The 25,528-nt window shown below is 44.3% G+C and overlaps 1 protein-coding gene across 1 annotated transcript in view; it reads left to right on the plus strand.

The window, feature by feature from the left end:
- Nucleotides 1–25,528, plus strand: part of SMUG1 (single-strand-selective monofunctional uracil-DNA glycosylase 1) — a 92,669-nt gene that overhangs the window by 45,465 nt on the left and 21,676 nt on the right. The window contains exon 2 of the mRNA XM_030198330.1: nucleotides 17,694–17,989. Within this exon, the coding sequence (XP_030054190.1) occupies nucleotides 17,705–17,989 (285 nt within the window). The 5' untranslated portion in view covers nucleotides 17,694–17,704. The remainder of the gene's footprint in view (nucleotides 1–17,693; nucleotides 17,990–25,528) is intronic.

Genomic DNA, 25,528 nt, shown 5'->3' on the forward strand with positions numbered 1-25,528 from the left:
ATAATAGTCATAATTCCTACTAGGTGACATGTTCCAAGGTTCATAGTGACGTGACATAGTAGATGACGGCAGGAAAAGACCTGCACGGTCCATCCAGTCTGCCCAATACCCCCTATTAAAGGATTCACTTCTCCCAATGTACACACGAATGTAAATAGTCCAACATCTTTGCTACTGTTCTTTTTGAAATTATGCTACTATATTAGGTTAGTTTTAGAGCTTTAGCTTTTATAGTTTATTCATGATTCTTCGTTCCAATATTTGTTTTAATATTGTCTCTTAGAATCAAGAGAGGGAATGTTATGATATGAGTTTAATTGTCTGAATTATTGAAATATGTAGCAGAACTATTGATTGTGCTGAATCAGATACAAATATATACCAATATAAAAATACAGTTTTAAAAGACTTATTGAAACTGCAGCAGAGAAATTGATCTAAGATCCCAAGTCCCTCTTTCCCACTCCCTCTGGGAACCCTTAACAAGACTATTCAATTACAAACAAAAGGCTGTTTAAAAACAAATACAGGAACTGCTTCAAAGAGTTTTAAACTTCCTGTGATCAAAAGCCCGCATGAGTGTAAATGTCAACACATCTCCAAAAGATCAAAGAGCCAAGGGACAGAGAGGCCGAGGAGGTGTGAAAAACTCCAGTTATTGAGGACTCAGAGGAAATCATAAACAAGAGGCCGTTTGCTTGCTAAACCATCTGCTGGCTACCTCAGACAAATCTTATCAGATGTGTATCTGCAACAGAGGTCCAAACAGGAAGCTTTTGCTTCAATAGACCATTTGTCAGTAGAAGTCCAGACAGGAAGTCTTATGATGTCATAAAACATGAGACCAGGTATCATGATTCTTTGCAACTACCCAGGGTTCAGTGCAAACCAGGAAGCAAATGATCCAGGACATGCGATCATGTTTCCCTGCAAACGAACTGTATAAAAAAGCCAGACACAGACTCAAAGACAGACTCTCTCCTCTGCTGCAGCTCTACCCTTCTCGCCTGACTGCTGTGAGGACCTCTCCTCCTGCCACCATGTGCTCATCGCTCAGCTAAATAGGCAGGCATCTCCAGACACAGACTCTTCTCTCCTGCTGCACTTTTCTTCCATCACTGACTGCAGAATGCCTGGGCTCCTCTTACCTCATGCTGCTCACCAATCAGCTGGACCACAACATGCTTTGTAACAAAAGGACTTGTAAGTTAACTATAATTCATATTTAAACCTGTTACCTTGTTTTTAAAGCACAAATTCTCTGTTCTAGATTCTTAAGACTACCTCTCATTTGTAACCATTACATTACCTGTACTGCAAATAAACCCCTTTTCTGCAGCTAAATATATGGTCTTTGTGTCCTGAGTACATGCTTTTAAATCTTGCAGTACAGGCTAGTGTATTGCAACAGAGAGAACATTTAATTCCTTTATATTCTTGCAATTGTAAATGTTATTACCTTAATAGGTAATTGGTGGAGAAATAACCAATATGTCAGTTTCTTTGCTTACATAGGTTGTGTAGTGACCATTTAGATTATGAAATACAAGCGGTAACTATGGCTTTGAGGTTTAAAGCAAGAGGTTATCCAGCTAGGTATATATATCCTTGAGGGTTTTCATAAAGCAAAATTTGCTGATAAGGCAACTGTCTTGACCACAAGGAGAGGGCCATTCTGGAATTGACCGGGACCTGCATAAAGTGTCCTTTGCTCCTGGGAATCCCCCTTCCCACCCCGCTAGTATTTAAGGGCCAACTGAGGGCCCCTCCGCAGCCCCTCTCTGGGCCTTCTTGTAATTACCTGGTGGTCCAGTAGGGTCATATGTGTAGGAATGAATCCCACTTGCGCCTGCTTATCATGGCAGCCAGTGTAAAATAGCTGCTGTTGTTACCGGATATGATTTAAATGTTCTTAATATCCATTAAAAATGTTACAAAATTGTCACAGTCCTAATATGATATTTAAGAACAAAGAGCAGGGGAATATTTTAAGAGCACTCGCTAAAATTTCTCCACCAGTTGCTGATTAAAGCAACAATAATTACAATTGCAATGAATTAAATATTATCTCTGTTGAAATGCAGTGTCCTGCATTTCCAGATTTAAAGGTATGCACCCAGGACACAAAGAGACTATATTTTTAGCTTCAACAGGGTTTATTTAATACATTGCAAACGAGAGATAGCTTTTAAAAGGATCTTAGAACAGAAGAATTTGTGCTTAGGAAACAACACAACAGACTTAAATCACAAGTTACTTACAAGTCCATGTTATGGCAGCTGAGAGAGAAAAAGTCTTTTGGAAAAGTTCTATTATTCAGCTGAGTGATGAGCCAGGTGGCAGAGGTGGTAGCAGAGATAGGTCTGGAGGATTGCAGCTGAAGAGAGAATCTCTGTTGTGTGGAACACTTCTTCCTTTTATATTCTTAGTTTGCAGGGAGAAATGAGTGCATGCCCTGGATCATTTGCTTCCTGGTTTGTACTGGACTCTGGGTATTTGCAAAGCATTATGGTCCTGGTTTCATTGGTTGGTGTGTAGTTGTAACATGATAAGTCCTTATCTTCTACACATGTGTGCTGGGTCCTTTGTCTGTAGCCAGCAAGCAGGCAAAATGTTTAAATGGCTTCCTGTTGGTTCATTGCAAGCATCCTGGCAGAGTTTATAGTAACTCTTGGGTCTGGTTTTCTGCTACCCATCTTTGATCCTTTGCTGTGTTGATATTTACACCCACAATGGTTTTGATCAGTAGTCTTTTGTTAGGGGGAGGAAGGGGGGAGATGAAAGCCAGACCATAAAGCCAGACCAGTTTCTCTGCTGCAGTCCTTTTAAAAGCTGCATTTTTATATTGGTATATCTGATTCAGCATAACCTGCTCAATAATTCTGACACCATGTTACACTGTGACCTCCAGTGGAAGCCTCACAGTACTCGAGTACTGTGAAACTGCCACTAGAGGTCGTCACAGCCATTATACACTTGCTTCTGCATCAGGCAGGATAGAGTGGTCATTGCTTCTGCCCATAGGACCCCACTGGTTCACCATGTAGTTACAAGGAGGCCCAGAGGGCATATGGGGGTGGGTGGGGGAGCCTTGGTCGGGAAGGGGAAGGAATAGGATTGCAGGGGAGGGCAGCTTGACAATGAGTGCTGTAACCCAGAAGCTAACCAGGCGCTGGCCAGTATCCAGACCAGTGCCCAATTAGGTTTACAGCTAGAGTGAGGACAGCCTTTTTGCTGTCCTAATTTAGTCGCTTACCTAACTGGTTAGATCCCGGCTCCTCCCATGCTCTGCTCACAGACTGTACCAGCACTAACTGCATCCTTTTCTTCCTTTCCTGAAATCACTGAAGACGAAACTACACTCCTTCTCTCCTCCTCAAAACTAACCACCTGCTCCTCTGACCTTATTCCCACTCATCTACTCAACACTATTTCACCCACTGTCATCCCTTTCATCTGTGATATCCTCAATCTTTCACTTTCCACTGCGACTGTTCCTGATGCTTTCAAACATGCCGTAGTAACACCACTCCTAATGAAACCCTCATTGGACCCTACCTGTCCCTCCAACTATCGCTCCATCTCCCTCCTCCCTTTCCTATCCAAGATGCTTGGACGTGCTGTTCACCATCGTTGCCTTGACTTCCTTTCATCTAAAGCAATTCTTGATCCACTTCAATCTGGCTTTCGCCCCCTTCATTCAACCGAAACAGCGCTTACTAAAGTCTCCAACGACCTGCTGCAGGCCAGATCCAAAGGGCTCTATTCTATCCTCATCCTCCTTGATCTATCTGCTGCTTTTGACACAGTCAAATCACAGCTTACTCCTTGATACGCTATCCTCACTTGGATTTCAAGGCTCTGTTCTTTCCTGGTTTTCTACTTATCTCTCCCAACGTACTTTTAGCGTATATTCTGGTGGATCCTCCTCCTCTTCTATCCCGCTGTCAGTGGGTGTACCTCAGGGATCCGTCCTGGGACCTCTACTCTTCTCTATCTATACTTCTTCGCTTGGTACTCTGATCTCATCCCATGGTTTTCAGTATCATCTTTACGCCGATGACTCTCAGGTCTACCTCTCCACACCAGAAATCTCAGCAAGCATCCAGGCCAAAGTTTCAGCCTGCCTGTCTGACATTGCTGTCTGGATGTCTCACCGCCATCTGAAGCTAAACATGACCAAAACTGAGCTTCTTATCTTTCCACCTAAACCGACCTCTACTCTCCCCCCCATTCTCTATTTCTGTGGATAATACGCTCATCCTTCCCATCTCATCAGCACGTATCCTTGGGGTCATCTTCGACTCCTCCCTCTCCTTCTCTTCACATATTGAACAGACTGCTAAATCCTGTCATTTCTTCCTCTATGACATCACCAAAATTTGACCTTTCCTTTCTGAGTACGCAACTAGAACCCTCATCCACACTCTTATCACCTCCCGCTTAGACTACTGCAACTTGCTTCTCACAGGTCTCCCACTGAGCCATCTCTCTCCTCTTCAATCTGTTCAAAATTCGGCTGCACGCCTAATATTCCGCCAAAGTCGTTATGCTCATATTAGCCCTCTCCTCAAGTCAATTCATTGGCTCCCTATCCGTTTCCGCATACAGTTCAAACTCTTCTTACTGACTTACAAATGCATTCACTCTGCAGCTCCTCAGTACCTCTCCACTCTCATCTCTCCCTACACTCCTCCCCGGGAACTCCGCTCGCTGGGAAAATCTCGCTTGTCTGCACCCTTCTCCTCCACCGCTAACTCCAGACTCCGTGCTTTCTATCTTGCCGCACCGTATGCCTGGAATAGACTTCCTGAGCCAGTACATCAAGCCTCATCTCTGGCCGTCTTCAAATCTAAGCTAAAAACCCACATTTTTGATGCTGCTTTCAACTCCTAACACCTACTCACCTTTTCAAAACCCTCACCTTTTCATCCTCCCTTCAACTGTCCCTTACCCTTGATATGTCCTGTCTGTCCTAACCCTTATGCCTCACTTGTCCTGTCTGTCCTAATTAGATTGTAAGCTCTATCAAGCAGGGACTGTCTCTCCATGTTTTAGTGTAAAGTGCTGCGTACGTCCGGTAGCGCTATAGAAATGATAAGTAGTAGTAGTAGTATACTCATCAGCACTCTCTAGTTAAGTGCCACTGTCTAAGGCCATTTAGGCAGTCATAAGTGATTTAATCGAGCAGAAGCTTCTCCTGCCCTGTTAAATTGCTTTGAATATTGGGCCCATTATTATTATTATTACAATTATTGTACCTTACTGAAGAGTCTACCAACCATGGCATATTTTAACTGATGTTCACAGCATAAATATAAACATTTACTATAGAGTTGTTTTGGGTGGACTTGGTGCTTTGTAATGTGACCCTCTTTTTTTAACCCTGGAATCTCAGTAGAGAGGAGCAGCCATAAGCATGACATGAAATTTGAAGGGTGCCTTCTTTTAATGTTTTTGGCTTTAGTTCTCCTTGGTGCCAAATATTTGGAGAGCACTGGTCTGCAACATTTTTATTCTTTCTAACTCGCTGGAACGTTGGAAATAAATTATACATAAGGAGTCAAAAAACGCACGTGTCCTTCTGTCTGTCCATCTGGGGGCAAAATAACTCTCAAAAACTCCTTGATGTCAAATATTTGGAGAACACTGGCCTCCAACTTTTTTATTCTCTCTAACTCAAAATGCATGTGTCCGTGTCCTTCTTTCTGTCCGTCTGGGGGCAAAATATCTCTCAAAAACTTCTTGGTGCCAAATATTTGGAGAGCCCTGGCCTGCAACGTTTTGGATTCTTTCTAACTCAAACCGCATGTGTCCGTGTCCTTCTGTCTGGCCATCTTGGGGGCAAAATAACTCTCAAAACTCCTTGGTGCCAAATATTTTGAGAGCACTGGCCTGCAACATTTTTTTATTCTCTCTAACTCAGTGGAATGTTGGAAAGAAATTATACATAAGGAGTCAAAAAGCACACGTGTCTGTGGCCTATTCGTCCATCTGGGGGCAAAATAATTCTCAAAAACTTGGTGGAATGGAGCCAAATATGGTTTAATGGCAAAATTATTGAAAAGACACAGGTTTAGAAAATTGGCCAGATCAACTGGGGGTTCCAGAGAAATAAAATCACCAAAACAATTGTCTTATGGAAGAGGGAGTTCCAGCAGCTGCAGCACAAAAACATTGATATTTTGAAACATACTGCCTAGAGAACATTGCTTTTCATCTCTCTCCTGGAGGGACACCCAGCCAGTCAGGTTTTCAGAATTACCAAAATGAATATGCATTAGAGAGGTTTCCCTACAATGAGTCTTCATTATATGTAAATTTATCTCATGCATATTCATTGTGGTTATCCTGAAAACCCAACTAGCTGGATAGGCCTCTGGGAAAGGGTTGAGAAGCACAAACGTATATATCCACAGACACATATAGTAACACATGTAAAAACACATATGCACAATGGCACATACACATACACATATTTTCACTACTAGAAACCTCCCCCTTCCTCAGTAGCCACATCCTTATCCTTGCTGGGAGATCTAGTGAATAAACTATATATTGTCCTTAATGACACCTAGTGACTGACCATGTAGTCATTACTCATTACTATTCTGTATTCTAGTGGTGGAGAAGTACTGCAATACCTATTGCTTTGGTACAGGGGTACCTGTGATTTAAATGTAAAATCCATCATTCTGAATTCCGTTAACAGTGACATCTGATAGTCAGGTATATTATCAGACTTGGTTTAATTTTATGATTCTTTCCAAATCAGTGAAATGTTTTGGAACCACTCAGTTGAAACAGTCTCTCCTGTTCAGGGCAGAGACACACACAAAGACAGCACTACTACTACTTATCATTTCTAAAGCACTACTAGACGTACGCAGCGCTGTACACTTGAACATGAAAAGACAGCACAGGTTGGAAATAATTCCATGAGCCGTGCTCTGAATACTTTCCCCCAGTTTCTTTTCAAACTTCAGAAATGAGTCAGAAAGGGGCACATATTGGGCTCTATCACTCATAGCTTGCATTTCTGTGTGTAAGCTTTTGAACATTTGTGGACAGATGTTGTTATAGTGTGGCATTTAAAATTAAGTACCTGCCGTAGGAAGTAGGCCTCTGCTATTGTCAAGGCTGGAGCCTGGGCCTAAAAGGTACGGCTTCCAGTGGGACCTGGATGAGACACCAGGGGCAGAGATGCCTCATATTGCTAGGCCCGCTTCTGGAGTGCTGGAAAGGACTTCAGGAAGGGGAAAAATGCCAAGAAGGAGGAGAGGTGGGGAGAGTGTCTGAAGAGAGTGAAACAAGCAGAGAGAAGGGGAGATAGTATCTTCAGAAAGTGAAAAGTGGGGGGAAAGAGCAAAGATAAGTAAAATAAACGAAAAGAAGCACAAAGAAAAAGCTAAGCTAAATGTAGAGAAAAAAAAACTAAGATTAGGTGAAAAGTTCACAGTTAAGCGTTCTACAGAGGCACATTTCACTGAGTAAACTAGTGGATTGTGAGTATATAGGTTTCCAGCCTGGGTTTTAGGTTTCACAAAACATTTATTCAAAATGGCTGCCGAGACTTAAAAACAATCTCCACTATATGGCAAAGGCTGGCATTCTTATATAAAACATATTCCACAGGTATTTATCTTCTGGCCTGGGACCCTTTCAGGCTGCTTTTGATGCGTTTCTCAGCAGGGCTTACTTCCAGCCATGATCCAACCCACTACTAGTCCATTGTCCATATCTCTCTCGTTAGAGGCTTGTCCTTTTCACCACAGCAGGTCTAACAGGCTCCAGCCCTTGTACACAGCTGAGTCACCGAGCTCCATCTGGGTCTTCTGTAGCTCCAGAAGTACCTTGCCAGTACCTAGGGTTACCGTATTTGCAGAGACAAAAAGAGGACACAGAAGATTAAAATGGTTGCTGCCTTTGATAAAGAAATATTTAGTCTTAGTAAATCGTACTTATCAGAAGAGTGGTTGTCCCTCAAAAGCTTCGTCTGGCTTCTGCGAAACATGTGAAAGTCTTTGCATGACATGTGCTTAAAGTTGTGCTGCACAAACAAAATTCTTTTAACAGATTCAATCAGCAGGAAAACAGAGAGGAGATCAGCAATGTTTTTCTCTCTCTTTAGCATCCTATGGGTAGGGTTATCATTTTTTGTCCTTAATAAAAGAGGACACTTGCCCCGCCCCATTTCACGCCATTGCCCCGCCCCTTTCATACCCTCTCCCTGCCCCTTGTCGCACCTCACCCCGCCCCCCTGTCACATTTCCCCTCCCCCTGGTCACCCCCTCACCTCACCTCCCCTCCCCCGGCCCCGTCACCACCTCTCCCCTTACGATCTTCCCTGGTGGTCTAGTGACTTCGGGGCAGGAAAGAGCCCCCTCTTTCCTCCCCGGCGCACTGCTCTGCATCCTGCATGCTGCCTGTGATGGTCTCGGCGAGATTCAAAATGGACGCCGAGAATTGAAGCGGCCTCGCAAGACTTCAATTCTCGGGGCTACCTATGGGGCTCATTTTCAAAACACTTAGAGACACAAAGTACCATAGGTTACTAAGTGCTTTGAAATTGATCCCCCATGTGTCCAGACTGACAGAGGCCTAAGGTTACCATACGTCCGGATTCCCCCAGACTTGTCCTCTTTTTCAGGGGACTATCGGGTGTCCGAGAAGTTTTTACTAGCCTGTCCCATCCAGGTTTCTGAGTAGGCAGACTGGCTGGTGGGCCTCACATACCTTAGTGCACCCTGGTGGTCTAGTGGCCTCGTTGGTGAAGGAAAGAACCCCACTCTTTCCTGCCCAGTGCTGCTGTTGTCCACCTCACTGCTGGTGCCACTTCAGAATGGTTGCCAAGACTTCAAGCAGAAGTCTCATGAGACTTCCACTGGGAGGGGGCTGTAAAAAAGGTAGGTGGACAGAGGCTGGAAAAAAGATTGGGGAGGGGGACGTACATGGAGGAGAGGGAAAGGGGGAAATACAGCATATGGATAGAAGGGGATGGAGAGGAGAGGAGGAGGATATGCTGCTCATGGATGGGAGGGAAGGGAAAGGGGGACATGCTTACAAGTGTTTGCTTTTTTATATTTAGTAGAGTATGGAAGAAAATGCATTTCTGTTACTTTACCAATATTTTCACTGCTTATTGCATCTGGGTTTCTTGGGGGCGGGGCGGGGGGTGGGGCTCTATTTTATTTTGTCCTCGTTTTTGTCGCAGCAAATATGGTGACCCTAAATAGGCTAGAGATGGTTTCTCTCATTACGTACGTAGTTGTGTTGGTCATAAGCACATAAAAGAAAAAGAGGACATTTTCCTACAAATTAAAAAACCTGGAGGACGTATCTAAAGAAGTCCAAAAGGAGGGTATGGGGCTCATTTTCAAAGCACTTAGCCTTACAAAGTTCCATAGTAACCTATGGAACTTTGTAATGCTAAGTGCTTTGAAAATACGCCTCTATGTCTTCTTAAAAAAGGACATATGGTAACCCTATCAGTACCTCTCTTTCCCTAGAGGTTTGTTCTTCTCATCAGTGCCAGTCTCACAAGCTCCACACTTCCCTCAGCCCCTGCTGGGACACAGCAGAGTCACTCCCCTCTGGCAGGAAGTCTGCAGCAACTAGCCAGGGTTGCAGAGAAAACCCAGCTTCACCAACCTCTGTACTTCCTTCCAGTTCACCAGACTCCTTTTCAGGGACCTTTTGCCCTAGGAATGGAAACCTAAAATGTCAGCTAGCCAGCCCTTCTCCTCCCACATACGGGTTACAACTTTAACCCCCCCCCCCCCCCCCCCCCCCCCCCGGGGTGGGGCCCAGAAACCCAGCCTGCTGGAATCACCCACTCTCTATGCTTAGGGTTACTATACGTCCGGATTTACCCGGACATGTCCTCTTTTTGAGGACATGTCCGGGCGGGTTTTGCCCGTTTGTCCGGATTTCTGGACAAATGGGTGGGTGGGTGGCGGACGTATCCTAGCCTTCCCTCCCCTTCCCTTACTTACTATCTACTGCCCTGGTGGTCTAGTGACCTCTTTGGGGCAGGAATGAGCCCCCTCTTTCCTGCCCAGAGTGCTGCCCTTGCCCTGCATCCTCCTGTTGCTGTGTGACGGTCTTGGGATTCAAAATGGCTGCTGAGAGTTGAAGCGGCTTCGCGAGACTTTAACTCTCAGCGGCCATTTTGAATCCCGAGACTGTCACAGCAACAGGATGCAGGGCAAGGGCAGGGCTCCAGGCAAAAAAGAGGGGGCTCTTTCCTGCCCCAAAGAGGTCACTAGATCACCAGGGCAGTAGATAGTAAGTAAGGGGAGGGGAATATGTGACCCGGGGGAGGGGATGTGACGGGGGAGGGGAATATGTGACCCGGGGGGAGAGGAATATGTGACAGGGGGGCGGGGTGAGCGAGAAAGGGTGGGGCGAGGATGTGAAAGGGGCGTGGTGTGGGCGGGGCAGCAATGTGGTGTGGGCGGGGCAGGGGTGTGTGACATGTGTCCTCTTTTTCAGAGGACAAAATATGGTAACCCTATCTATGCTCCCTTCCCCTCAGCCTTAAAAGGACCTCCTCCTCCTCCTGTCCCTGAGTAGTTCTTAAGGGCTTATATCCTTCTACTTAGTATGCTGTGCCATTTTCCGGATTGCTGCTGGCCAAGAAAAAATCCCTCACACTCGGGATTCTGCTCCAGGTATTTTCCCTCCCCCTGAGCTCTAAACCTCTCCTATATATGAAACTAGTAGGGAAAAGGGCACTGAGGACAGGGACAGTGCCTTACTCATCATACTCTGTTTATGAATTTTGCAAAAGAAGAGCATCTCCTTTTATCCTCTGCCTCTTCAGATGGCAGGCAACCTTGCTGTTCTTGCATGTAGCACACCAAAGTGCTTTCTTATGGTCATAGGCCCTTTTAGGCAGTGATATAGTAACAATATGTTTTTATGTCACACAATTATGCCCACAGTGAACCCCACCAAGTTAATAAAATACCTTTTAAATGTTTCTGTGGCCTCTCCTTCCATCTTGTGTCACTTTCCAGACTCCTCCCTTTTTCTCCTTCGCCCGAGGACAGATAAATCTGTGAGTTCAGAGATTCTGAGCCCTGGCTGTCCCCTGACACCTGCTCTGGAGACCCTGGAAATTTCAATTATCCTTCTGGAAGTGTAGGGAGGACGGACGGCACTTTCCAGGCACTTGAACATTAATTAATATGAAATCACAATTGTTCCTGCGACACAATTACATGCAGCAGCCAGACTCACGGCAGATGAGCCAGGCTGATTAATACTACAGCAGGGCAAGGACTAAAGGATTTAATGATGATTAGCCGCTCGCTGCAAAACTGTTAGTCTGAGACCTGACCACTTCCAGCACAGCGCCAGAGAACTACCAGTTTATAGACAGCAGCAGAACACGAGTAGCCACAGACACCTCAGGAAACAGTGACCACAGCCTTTGCTGTTTGGAGAAGTGTCAAGTGTGTTAACGGTGTGACTCTGATCCCTGGAGCCACATTCAGTCTTCATTCTCGCTTTGCCTCTATCCATGAATTCTTATACTTTGTGTATGGAAAAATCCCTGGTTGGGTGCTTGTGCTGTGTTGTTTTGAGAGGGAGCTCTCTGAGCGGGTGTGCAAATACAGTGCTGCTGAATTGTACTTTCCTTACCATGTACCCTAGATGACAAACCTACAACTATTCAATTAGTTCATAATTACAGTCAGCAAGGACTGGATTAGTTTTCACCCAAGAGATGAACTGGGTTAGGGTTACCATATTTTCCCTAAGAAAAAAAAGGACTGCCCCCTGTCCCACCCCCCAAAAGAAAGCCCCCCCCAAAGAAAGCCAGATCCCCTCTCTCCCCCCCCCCCAATGTAGATCCCCTCCCCAATTTTTCAGCTTACCTCCACCCACATGACTCCATTCACTACCCCTCCCCTCCTTTACCTTAGTGTGGTGCTCTGGTGGTCTTGTGACCTCTTTGGGGCAGGAAAGAGCCCCCGCTTTCCTGCCCAGCATGTCTGCAGACTGTTTTTCTCCCAGCGCCGATTCAAAATGGCTGCCAAGAGTTCAAGCAGTGACCTTGCAAGACTTCTGTGGAAATAGGCAGGAAAGAGCCCCCTCTTTCCTGCCCAGCACATCTGCAAACTGTCTTTCTCTCTGCGCCAATTCAAAATGGCTGCTGAGAGTTCAAGCAGTGACCTTGCAAGACTTTGAGAAGTCTCGCAAGGCCGCTGCTTGAACTCTCGGCAGCCATTTTGAATTGGTGCAGAGAGAAAGTCTGCAGACACGCCAGGCAGGAAAGAGGGGGCTCTTTCCTGCCCCAAAGAGGTCACTAGACCACCAGGATACCACACTAAGGTAAAGGAGGGGTTGGGAGGATAGGACGCCTGTCCATCCATCAGCCTTGCCCGTTGTCCGCAAATCTGGACAAATGGGCAGGCTGGTAAAACCCGCCCTGTTACCCGGCCGTGTCCTCAAAAAGAGGACATGTCTGGGTAAAACTGGACATATGGTAACCCTAAACTGGGTGTGCAGCACTATATTTGAGCTGCTGCAGTTGGCTTCTGGTCCCAGTATTAGTTGAATTAATTTGTTTTAGTTGGTGAATGAAGCTGTGATGGCATTCATACCATGCAAAGGAGTCTAAGTTTATAAGTAATCTCACAAATTACCAGTAGGGGTCATGGCAGCTGATTTTGAACCCAGAGCCAAAGGAGTAGGAGCAACTGGAGATCACTCCTGCTCCCATTAAACATTAGAAGGCCAGGGATAGATCATGAGGGTGTGTGTGTTGGGGGGGGGGGGGGTCTCGTGGGGAAGCCATTGGGAAGGAAGTTGTTTATGTTGGGGGGCGGGGGAGGGTTGGGTACTGAGGGTTCTTCATAGGGTAGGAATCAGATTTCTTAAGGAGTGGTTAGCTGTTGGGGGAGGGGTGTAGGAGAATGATCAGAGGAGTGATCGCTGACCGGGAATGAAGGAGGTGGACAGGTCTGTGCCCTGAAAATGGCAAGGACAAATCAAACTCGGGTATATATAAAGTATTGCATACCATGTATAATGAGTTTATCTTGTTGGGCAAACTGGATGGACGGTACAAGTCTTTATCTGCCGTCATTTACTGTGTTATTATTTTACTATGGCATGGTGTGTTCATTTAGAATTGGAGCAGCAATTTTAAAAAGCTCTTGTTATATCCTCAACTTTTAAGAGAGGGATCTGATATTGAGTCTTGATTTCAATTTGACATTATTGCCCTGGCTTGACAATACTGGAAGGGGGGGAGGGAATTATGGGAAGTCAGAAAGCAGTACCATATATTTTTAACCACCCATAACCTGATAGATAACTGAAGGGAGACCCATAATGAAGAGCATGACAATATATATTTTTCTTCTGTACTCTAGAATTGATTATGTATTTTTGGCCAGGAATCTCTAATCTTTGTTCCAGTCATACTTGATCAGGGATTGAGCAGATCGTGTGGTCTGATCACGCCCCTCTGTGGGTGGAGTTGTTCACCCGGGCTGGGATTGGGAGCCTCTTATTGGCATTTTAATGATAGCTTTTTGGAGGATCTGCAAGTTGCAATGGATAGAAGGCCTGCTAGGGGAATATTTGGCCTTTAATGATCAGGATGGGATTTCCCCTGATGCCCTTGGGGAAGGTTTGAAGGCAATTATGAGAGGTCATCCGATAGTGATAAGGCATCTGAGGCAGTTGGAGGAGAGAGAGCTGCATCATTTAATTAATACATTAGAAGCACAACATGGATTACAACCTAAGGAGAGGGAACTTATGGCCTGCTTGGGAAATGGAAGATTTGAAGTTTCATCTACAACTTTTAAAACGGCGTTATTTTAAATTTAATTATAAAACCAGTAGGCTTCTTGCCCATCGCTTGAGGATGCAGTGTATCAGGAATAATATACTCACATTAAAGGTAGAGATGGGATGAAGATTCTGGAGGATCAATGGATTAGAACTTGGTTTGTTGATTTTTTTAAGGAGTTGTTTACTCCGGAAGCTGAGGTCTCAGTGGAGGATATTGATAGTTATTTGGTGCGGTTGTAGTTGAAGCGTATGCAGGACAGGGAGGTCATGCTATTAGAGTTCTCTATCTTGGGGGTGGAGGTGAGATATGCACTCCACTCTGTGAAACCTAGGAAGTCTCCTGGCCTTGATGGCTTCACAGTAGCATTCTATAAGCAATTTCAACATTTGCTAGTGGGGCCCCTACTGTGTCTATTTAACTCTTTAGGGGAAGGGTCACAGCTTCTATACTTCATATGACTAGTAGGGGTAACCCAGATCCCTAAGGAGGGCAAGGACGCAGCCCATTGTGGGTCCTATAGACCCATCTCTTTCCTTGGCATGGATACTAAGATACTAACACGAGTCCTGGTGGATAGGATGGCGGGTATAGTACTCAGATTGCCCATCCAGACTAGTCAGGTTTTGTGAGTGGCAGGCAGACAGGGGACAACATTCAACATTCATAGAGATTGGACTCTTGAATAGGAAAGTCCTGCAGCTAGATGAGGGAGCAGATGTGCTGCTCCGGCTGGGCATGACAATGGTGAGGGTGGTAATTGCTACTTTTTAGAAGCAGCCTCAATCGCTTACCATTGCTCAGTTGGTACACAGATTAGACTAGTGGTATGATATGTATCGCATCACCACACTTTGCCATTCCAGGGTTGAGTTCTTTTGAGCTGAGATGGCATACCTTCCATCGCTGGAGAGTGACCCATTGGCACTGAAAGGACTTTTGTAGTTTGAACTTTTATCACTGTTTTAGCTTGAAATAATAGTGTAAATGCTGCAGAAATAGTGCCTAGATTAAAAGCAAGAACAGTCCAGCTGCTGGAGAGTAGCCCTTTATCTTGACTCCATCCACACTGCCCCAGAACACACCAGCACCAAACGTGCATACAAGTGCACATGGTATTGCCGTCATGCACACTTTTACACGTGAGGCATTATGAGGACAATTTCATAAAGGGGTGCAGAGTGGGTGCATGTTCGGAGGCTATTCTAAAAAGGAAAGTAGGCACCTGCTTTCCTTGAGTGGAGGAGTAGCCTAGTGGTTAGTGCAGTAGACTTTGATCCTGGGGAACTGAGTTCGATTCCCACTGCAGCTCCTTGTGACTCTGGGCAAGTCACTTAACCCTCCATTACCCCTGGTACAAAATAAGTACCTGAATATATGTAAACCGCTTTGAATGTAGTTGCAAAAACCTCAGAAAGGCGGTATATCAAGTCCCATTTCCCTTTCCCTTGATAGAATAGTAGTAGAACTGGGTCTGTATGTGATTAGGTGCGTGCACTTACACTAGCCATAGAGCTAGCGTAAATGCTTACACCTAGATTCGGGAGATAAGTTACACATGTATGTGCCTTTCCTAGACTCTGCCCATCTCCAAAGTGAATAGTGGGTAGCTGGATTGCTGTAATGCACATATGACGAAGACTGATATTTACATGCATGTGCCTAACTTTAGCCAGCCCCTTATACAATTACCTCTTGCATGCACAAAAATGATTTTATAAACTAGCCTCCCAAGTGCTTAGGTGCAGTAGGTTTAGAAGACTGTTCTGATAGCAAAGAGTTGACTGCTTGATAGGGATAAGGGCTAGAGCTCAGTAATGCATTGGTTGCCTTCCAGACTAATGCTGGCATCTAAATTAGAATGCTGAGTGGCCACACAGAGCAGCATCCTACCTCCTGAGGCATAGGAGAGCACATAGCCTGAGGAAGGGAGCAAAGAGAGTCTGTTGATCGTGTTGATTAGCTCTGAAACAATAGGATTCTGACCAAGAGAACAGAGTACAAATTAGCACAACAACAAAAAAAATTTTTTGTGTGCTACTGGGCAAAAAACATTTATCCTATACTAAATTCAGTGTGCGTATTCCAAATCCGAAGTCAGAATTTTTGTAACACGTCAGGAAATTTTGTTATGCATAAGTTTGCCCAAATGAATTAAGCACTTGGAAAGCATTGAATAATTTTTTACAGAACAAGTTTTACTCCAACAATTACCTGATCTACATCAAAGTTTTCGTAGTAAACAGTATATGAAAATGTAATGGAATAACCTCTCCCAAGGTTGCCAGCATTTCCCCTTCCTTTCTAACCATCCTCTGCACCTCAGCTGGCCATTATTTCCCCGCCCCCCTTTTCCATGCAGCTCCAGGCTTTAAAAAGCTGTGTGAGAACGTAGAAAATATGTTGAAAAGGTTTAGTTATTTTTTTCCTTGACATCATATTATTGCTTTTGAAGCATTTGACTTGTATTATAATATTGAAAATGCATAAATTAAAAGAAAAAGTTGTGTAGGCCCTTTATGAACAGGCCTGCACTGAAGCGCAGCATATCCTGTCCTCCTCCAACAGGGCTGGGGGGGGGGGGAGGAGTGGCGGTGGCAAGCATGTTAGGGGGAAGCCTTTTGCACATGCTGGAGCAGTGCTGCCCCCCCCCCCGTACCCCCCCCCCCCCCCCCAGATTCTACTGTCCTAGTCAGATGTCTAGTCTGCCTATTGGCAGAGCCAGCCCTGGTGATAAGAGAGCAATGCGTTTCATCCACTACAAACACATGCTTGTCTTTTAATAGTTTTTCCACCCCCAAGGGACTTGGTGCCCTAGGCATCTGCCCCTCTCGCCTACTTCTGATTATGGCCCTGCTTCAGGGCATTGAAATTGTAACTCTTTGTGCAGTCCCACAGCACTGTGAATTGCTGGTACATTTTAAGGTGAAAGCAGAAAGAAATAATAGCAAAGACTAATTAAGCGTCAAAGTGTAGGAGTGAGCATTCCTGTCTGCTTGCTGGAAATTTACATATGAGGGTGAATCCCATGGACCTGTGCTGGGCGGATAGCAATTTCAGTAAATTTGAAGGAAAGTATAATTACTTTCGATCCATTATAGCCATCGCTGGAGTTCAGACTGTAATTTGTTGGGTCTGAGGCCCCCTTGGCCCTGTCTGTGATAATCAGTAATTAATGCAGAGTCTAGGCTGTTTGCTGTGTGCTACCTTTTGCCTCTTATTCACTGTAAATATTTGTACTTGAGCAGAGGTGGTGCTAATTACACTAATGATATAAAGCAGCAGGCTATAAAAACACATTCCTAGGCGGATTAATAGATTTGATGGTTTCCTGGTAGTTTAGGGAGGGAAATAAAGTAAGTGAGATGGGCAGGAAAGAAAAGATGTCCTCTTTGCTTTATAAGAGCGCCCCTGGGAGACATACCTTTGAGGTGCAATAAATCGTGATTGTTACAGTGCATTCTGCTGATAACATTTTCAGCTACATGCTGCACTGTTTTCATAAAGTGTTTATACTCTACTGAGCACAGAACTTTGAGAGCACCAGCTGCTTGAGTGGCAGGGGGTGCTTCAGGGCAGGATTGAGATGCATGGGCTTCAGTACAGGAAGAGCAAGAGGTATTGCAAAGCAGGATTGAGGTGAATTGCCAGAGGCAGAGCTGTGCATGCATCTTGGTCCTGGAATAGCAGGGCAGGATTGAGGTGCTTTACCTAGGCTTCATCGTTTATTAAGTCTGTGACTAAACTAATTTCTAACAGCACCAGACTTTCAGATTTGAAAAAGATGACTTTTAAGGTAATTTGTGTGTGGACGTTGAAATGACAGTATCCTTTATTAATGAAGTCTTTTATAACCACATTTAACTGCTTTTATTTTCAGGTGATGTCAGAATGATGGAAAGGCTTGGAGATCCCTCTGGCCTGGGCACCCCCTTTGATGAGATAAACACCCTTCTTGAGGGAAATGGTGTGGCAGAGCGCTTCCTGCAGGTGGAGCTGGAGCTGAATGTCAGATTGAAGGCACTGTCCTTCCAGGAGCCAATCTGTTATGTCTATAATCCCCTGGAATACGCTTGGGATCCCCACCAGTACTATGTGAAGCGATACTGCCAGCGGACCAAGGATGTGCTGTTTCTGGGGATGAATCCAGGGCCTTTTGGAATGGCTCAGACTGGGGTAATTAATAGTATTTCTTACTTTTAGAGCACTTCAAAATGATTCCAGAGCAGATACAAATGCTATTGGTTTCATCGTTGGAGATTCCATTTAAAATAGAAAGATTGAGCTTAAGAAGGCCCCATGAAGTCACTTTCTCTAGGCAGAATCCACTGCATCTAACCCATCTCAGAAAAACGTGTGTCTAAAAGCTCCACAGTTAAAAGGGTGTCTTTCCAAATATCTTGTTTAACTCAAAACCATCTCTTATCCTCTCTCCTTTTTGCACTCAAACTGTGCTGCCTTGACTTTCTTGCATTTCAAGAAATCCCTGAGCTTCTCCAATCTGGCTTCCACACTCCGCATGTCATGGCGGGAGCTCTTGCCACTGTATTCAGTGACCTTTTCATGTTTGGGAAATTTACCCATGTAATTTACCAAATGTAATGGTGCCCCATTTCAAAAAACGGAGATAGACAAATTAAATCCTGGTCATAGGCATCGTTATAGGGTGGGAAGAGAGGGGGAGAAGCTAGTCACAAGGAGGGACAGGGACACAAATAGGGTTGCCAACTAGATCCAGATTCACCCGACAGGATTGATCTAGTCCTGGCCTTACCCCATTGCATGCAGGGACTTGTAGCCTGGCTTTTCTTAGGGAATCCAATGGGGAAATCAGACCACAAGTCTTTGCATGCAGTGGAGTAAGGCCAGGACTGGATCAACCCTGTTGGGTGAATCTGGATCTCATTGGCAACCCTAGACACAGATGAGTGATGCTGGACACAGGGTAAGGGTATGAGGACAAAGAGGATTGATGCTGAACATGGGAGAGGGATAGGGACAGGGATAGAGGGGGAGATGTTAGGATAGGTAGGGACACACAGGGAATGATGGTAGACATGGAGAGAAAAGAAATGTCAAATGGACCAGAAACCCTGGAAACAGGAGAAGATGGATGGGACTCAGTGTTGGGGGATAGGGGAACAGAGAAGAGAATGGATGGGACATAGGGGTAGAGGAGCAAAGCTAATAAACTATGAATGGGACCCAGGCGTGGAGGTGGGAGTAAGGGAACACAGAAGAAAGTGGATGGGATCCAGCGGGGGGGGGGGGGGAAGGTAAGGGAACAGAGCAGAAGTTTAATGGTACTCAGAGGCGAGAGATTTTGTGGTGGGGAAGGAAGAGCAGGGAATAATGGATGGGATAGATGGAAAGAGGATTTTGATGGGATAGGGAAGACCTGGCAATCAGTAAGTATGAGTGGAGGTGTGTTGATGGTTTGGTAAAATGAGTGAAATGGGGTGGGGGGATAAGAGAGAGGGAAGGAAGTGTAGGGAAAGATTGAGATGTGAATGACCTGGAAGATAGGAGAGAGGATGAAAGGCATTGAAAAGGAATGGGAATATTGGGAAGGGGTATGAGACAAAGGGGATAGGTCTCTGAAAGGATTGAATGAGAATGGAATTAAAATAATGGTGAAAGAGAAGCAATAGAAGATGGGGTAGAGAGTAAGATAGATAAAAATAGCCTGGAGGTAATGGAAGGAAAGAGAAACAGGGATGTAGCTAGACTGGTGGAGGGTAGGTGAGTGTTGAATGAGTACCGAGGATGGAAATTGAGGACTAGGGAGTGGGTGAAAGATGGGGAGGGGGATAGGAAACTAGGGAAGGAGAGGGGCAATGGGAGTACTGGAAAGGGGATGAGAGGGAGATGGGAAAAGCTGATAGGCAGATGAAATGAAAAGGAGGAGACTAAGGAGAAGGTGTGAGAGAGGGAGATTTTACCTTCAATCAAATGGGCAGATATAAACGCAGGGAAGAGAAAATTAGAAAAAAAAAACCATGAAAAGAGAGATGAGTAGCAGAAAGATGAAGAGAAGAAATGGAAAGGGAACCCCTGAAAATAATTTCAGAGAAGACTGACACAAGGAAAGTAGAAAAGACTGGTATCAGCCCAATCAAAAAAATAAATAAATAAAGAGCTCATACAACAACAGTAAAAAACCAAAAATATTATTTAGTACTTTTTAAGGATAGGGATGTGTCCACTTTGGGAAATGTACATCTTTTCTGTTTTTCTATTTAGCAAAGTGCAGAACAAATTTGCCAGTATTGTCAAGCTTATAGAGTATAACTTTCTTGGGTGTGTGTGTGTGGGGGGGGGGTCTCTGTTTCAGTTTTTGTGCCTGTTTTGTGTGTGTGTGTGTGTGTGTGTGTGTGTGTGTGTGTGTGTGTGTGTGTGGTCCCCTATGGTGTGGATCCATCTGTGTTCTGAGGTGAAGAATTCTGCTATCAGCGCTGCGTACGTCTAGTAGCGCTATAGAAATGATAAGTAGTAGTAGTAGTTTGTGTCTGTGTAGGAATCTGTAATAGTCCAATGTTCTAGTTTCACAGTAGTAGGTATATTGATGCTCTAGGGACCAGTGTAATATTTATAGCACAGTCAGTTCATAGGTGGATTAGGGCTTTTATGGTTTGGTAAGCTTGCTGTGTAGGTTTTGAATGTGTCTTTGCAGAGTTTTGCGTTATTTTGAAAAGTGTCTGGTCCTATTTGAAAGCCGGCCCTTGTTACTCAAAATAAAAATGCTCAAGACTAATGGTCTCCACATTGAGCTTGTTTGCTCAGTTCTATTATGTCACCGTATTCTCTATGTAACACCAAATATATCTTTTACTCTGGAATGGCGATGCCATAATGGAACATTGTAAGCCACATTGAGCCTGCAAATAGGTGGGAAAATGTGGGATAGAAATGCAACAAATAAATAAATAAAATCCTGTAGAGTCATCACACAAACAAAATCCCATCTAACCAGCAGTGGAAGATGTGTCTGATTCTCCTGAGATGATAATCACAATCTGAATATTTTTTGTGTGGCATGTTGTAAGAGGGATAGCTGTATTGTTGGGGAACATGGAGTTTGTGATGCAGAACTGGAGATGCAGAGTTTATATTGGGATTCTGTACAATCCTATAGAGAACGGTATCAAAAGAATGAGCAGACCAAATGTTTATTAGAACAACATAAACTCAAACTGCCTGACACAGGCCGTGTTTTGCCCACATCAGGGCTGTGTCAGGGGATCTACGTGGTGGCAGAAACCGCAGTGGTGAGATTTCTGATTGCCACCACGTAGAGACCCTGACACAGCCCTGATGTGAGCAAAACACTGCCTGTGTTGGGCAGTTTGAATTTATGTTGTTTTAATAAACATTTGGTTTGACTTTTTCATCTGGTCTTCTCATTCTTTTGACACCATTTTGGAGTTTGCAGATCGATTGCCTTGTTTTCTGGGACCTCAATCTTATAGAGAGTCCAGACTTCATGCACACAGAAGAATTTATTGAATGATGCTATCAATTATAATAGTAGTTTTACCTGGTAGCTAAAACTAACTGGAGGTAGAGGGTTTCTTTATGCATAGAAGGCCATGGTGTCTTATTTTGCTAATTTAAGAATGGGGGTGGAGATGGGAGGGGAGTGTTATGTGAACGGCATGATGTGCAGAAATGTTGCTTTGGCTTGCCCTCCAGTTGCCAACCCAAATATTTCTGTCTGGAGATGCCACTGATCCTAGTAATAGCAATAGTATTATAGTGTCAGAAATATACACATTAAAACAGCACATGTATGAGGAATATGATAAATATCAGCAGAATACAATTAATACCATAATAGACAACATGATAGAATATACATATAACATAGATATTGTTGGAATAATGTATTGTATTTTACATGCATTGTCTGTCACCAATTTTTCTCTGTGATTACTCTGTGACCTCTGATGTGAATTTCCTAGAGAGGTCACACCCATGCAACTTCCTGTGGGGGTTAGGCACAGCACATGGAGCTCATGATCTCTCCTAAGCTGAGGATCTATGGTGTGAGCATCCATTACCATCTAAGCACATGGAAAGAGCTGATAATCCAAATGTATAGTATTATGTTTATATAAGCCTGTCTGAATATCAATCTAACTAAAACTGTGAGTAAACAGATGTTTTGTTACTTCAACTTTAAAGTGACTCAGCAGTGAATTATTCTGGGGTGTATGTGAGAGAGACGAAGAAAAGAAATTAACATTTCTAAAGCTGAAGCTGTGTGTATAAAATCTGCTAATTATTTACTACAAATAATCCAACAGATATGATGCACACTGTGTCAGAACAATATAATGAAACATCTTAATAGGCATGAAAGGAGACAAGCAGTTGGGATATCTAGATAGACAAGATGGGTAAGACAAAGGCATTGGGTAAATAAGTGTGTAAGTAGACTGAAAGCAATTATATGTATAGTTCAATGAGCTGTGCAGAACTAGACACAATTAGAGGGGGTGCAGCAAAGTACTCTAGATACGGAATGAGTAGATAGTTCTTGCAGCCATTACAAGCTTGGAAGAAGAGCTGGGCTTTGACCTGCTTCCTGAAGTAGAGGTAGTCTGGGCTTGAATTCAAGTATGGGGCTACTCCTCAGATGGCTCACGATGGGTGTCACATTTTACAGGTAGTGATGCTCCTTGAGTAATCGGGGATAATGCAAGTGTGCTTTATCTAAAAGTAAAAAAAAGTTTTTCTAACAGAAAAAAGGAATTTTTGTGATGCTTTGAAATTTTGTAACAGTGTACAGCCGTATCCTGACGCAGAGCTTTGTTTTGAAACGTGATCGTGTCGGCTTTTTTGTGGAATTTTATGCACTGTACCCTATTTTCAAGGAAGAGTGATAGTCCTGTTCATGTACAGTTCTTTGAAAAGAGGTTTTGCACAAAATAATATTGGTAGATAAATGACTAAAGACTTTTAAATATGCATTTGGAGAAAAATTGGGACTTATGTTTATAACAAGATTAAAGCAGTAAATGTGAGTGCTGTTTCCAGCACCAAGTGAAATTGCTGCGATGGTTAGGCCTTTTACACTTAAAAAAGAAACAAAAGGATGAAAAAATATTCATATGTTATCGTCATTATGAGTCTATTTTGAATAGTACAAGTTTATTGGGAATTATTGTTTGGCTGGAGTGTTTTAGAGGAGAGGTTTTTATCTTATTTAAGCCTTCAGTTCCCCTAAGATGAGGGCTATACCATATATCTATATATATTTTTTAAAATTTATCTTTTTGGAGTTTGCTCACACAGAAGCGCTTTGTCTTTCACTTCAAAGCATACTTGCAGCACAGAGGAAGAGGAGGACAAAGTGCTTCTGTAGTATATCGCCCTTGAAAAAGCCGGAGGGTGAACTGAGTCCCCGTCGGGAGTCATGGAATTAGGACTTATGCAACCGGATCAACTGTGAAAGCTAAGTTGCCCTACATATACAATTTTGTTTTTGTATTAATTTTTGTTGTTCACATGTTTGGGGGAGCACGGAGGTTTTGGAGCATTTAAAAAGAACAAAAATATATTTTAGGAGGTTTTTGGCCAGTGATGATATAATGGCCGAGTGCTGTGCGTATGTCAATGATAAGTTCACTTGAGCACCTGGGTCTTTTTGAGGTCTTTTCCTCCTCTTATTTTATTTTATTTTTTTTAAGAAATCTTATCAGCAATGGATTTAAATTGAGCCAGGGTGGTAAGTGACCTAAGGTGCTCTGGGAGCTGGTTCCAGAGCTCAAGGCCTTGCACAGAAAAACAGAGCTTCTAATTTTGGAATGACCAATGTCTCAATGGGAGGGAACAATCAGGCGATGCTGAGTGGATGAGCAGAGAGATCAAGCCGGAATATATGGAGATAGCAGGCAGGCGAGAAATGAGGGATCCCCTGTGGAGCGTATCTTAAAGACCATCAGTAAGATTGTAAGCAATGCAATAAGATAGTGAGAGCCAATGAGAAGCACATAATAGCAGCGTAACGTGGTCGTATTTGTGTGCACCATTGATAAGTTTAATTGCAGTGTTCTGAACCAACTGTAATCGGTGGAGATCCTTAAGTGTCAACGATTTATAGAGGGAGTTGCAATAATCAAGTTGGCTAAGGAGAACCGAATGGACCAAGATATTAAGAGCAGATGAGTGTAAGAGTGGCCAAATAGAGCAAATGAGCCCTAATTTATAAAACACTGGGAGTATGCCAGCATCGAGGATGTCTCTGCCTGCCTTGATATTGAGTGCTGTTAGCAAGCCCCGGGACTGGTCTGCATCGGACCCGACACAGAGGAATCCTGGGGATTCGATGATGGGGGTTTTTTTTCTTACATTTGTACCCTGTGCTTTCCCACTCATAGCAGGTTCAATGTGGCTTACATATTATATACAGGTACTTATTTGTACCTGGGGCAATGGAGGGTTAAGTGATTTGCCCAGAGTCACAAGGAGCTGCTTGTGCCTGCAGTGGGAATTGAACCCAGTTCCCCAGGACCAAAGTCCACTACTCTTAACCACTAGGCCACTCCTCCAGTCATCGGCACCAGGCAAAGGCCAAGAAGCATCGCTCCTCCTTGAGGCACAATGCATGGGAACTCGGGGGCATCAGTGTTGCTGACATCCGAGAAGCATTGGCACCAGGAGAAACGCTCCCCTTCCGTAATTGCAGTGCCACTGTGCCAGTCTCCACACAGCTAAGACCCCACTTCCAATTATCACTGACAGATTCCCAGGCAGCCCCTGTACTGGCACAGTCCCAGCCTTTTCCAATGCTTATCTTCGAGGAGTGGATCCGAGCCATGCTCCAGGAGGAGCTGGGATGCCTTCTTACAGGGTGTGGTACTGAGGCATCGAGGGTGCTTGCACCAGACATGGAGCTACCTCAGCCCATCATGGAAGCTCATGCCCTGCCTTTCAGACAGTCGTTGGTGCCTCCCAATACAGTGACCCTCTCTATGTTGCTGGAGTGTCATGGGAAGCTGCACCTTGGTGCCCAACATCGAGACCTAGACCTTCTTCCAGCAGACCGAGGCAGGCACAGACTCACGTCTTATGATGACTATTCTGCTAAGTTTGAGAGATGCTTAGGAGCGATCCATGAGGAGGAACCTGAGAAGTTCTCGGAGGAGAGTACCCTCAGATCCCTTCCCACCACAGGAGAGAAGAAATCTCTAGAGGTGCTCTCCTATTTTGGCTTTTTAAGGGAAATGGCCACAGCAATTCCATTTCAGTTGGACATGGAGCACAAGCCCAGGGCTGAGTTAACAGTCTTGGACTATGATTCTCTGCCACGGGAGGCTGTGACACTTCCTGTACACAATGTCCTGTGGGATGCACAGATGAGAAACTGGGAGACCCCTCTTTCTGTGCAGGTAGTATCTAAGAAGGAGAACTCCACATACAGAGTCCAAGAGGCGCCTGGGTTTGAAAAGGCTCAGGGGTCCTTTTACTAAGGTGTGCTGAAAAATGGCCTGCGGTAGTGTAGACGCATGTTTTGGGCATGCACAGAATTATTTTTCAGCGCACCTACGAAAAGTGCCTTTTTAAAATTTTTGACGAAAATGGATGTGCAGCCAAAATGAAAATTGCTGCACATCCATTTTGGGTCTGAGACCTTACCACCAGCCATTGACCTAGTGGTAAAGTCTCACGCGGTAACCCGGGCAGTAATGACCTACGCGCACCAAATGCCAC

The sequence above is a fragment of the Microcaecilia unicolor genome, chromosome 3 (genome assembly GCF_901765095.1).
Source record: "Microcaecilia unicolor chromosome 3, aMicUni1.1, whole genome shotgun sequence".
Taxonomy (NCBI): domain Eukaryota; kingdom Metazoa; phylum Chordata; class Amphibia; order Gymnophiona; family Siphonopidae; genus Microcaecilia; species Microcaecilia unicolor.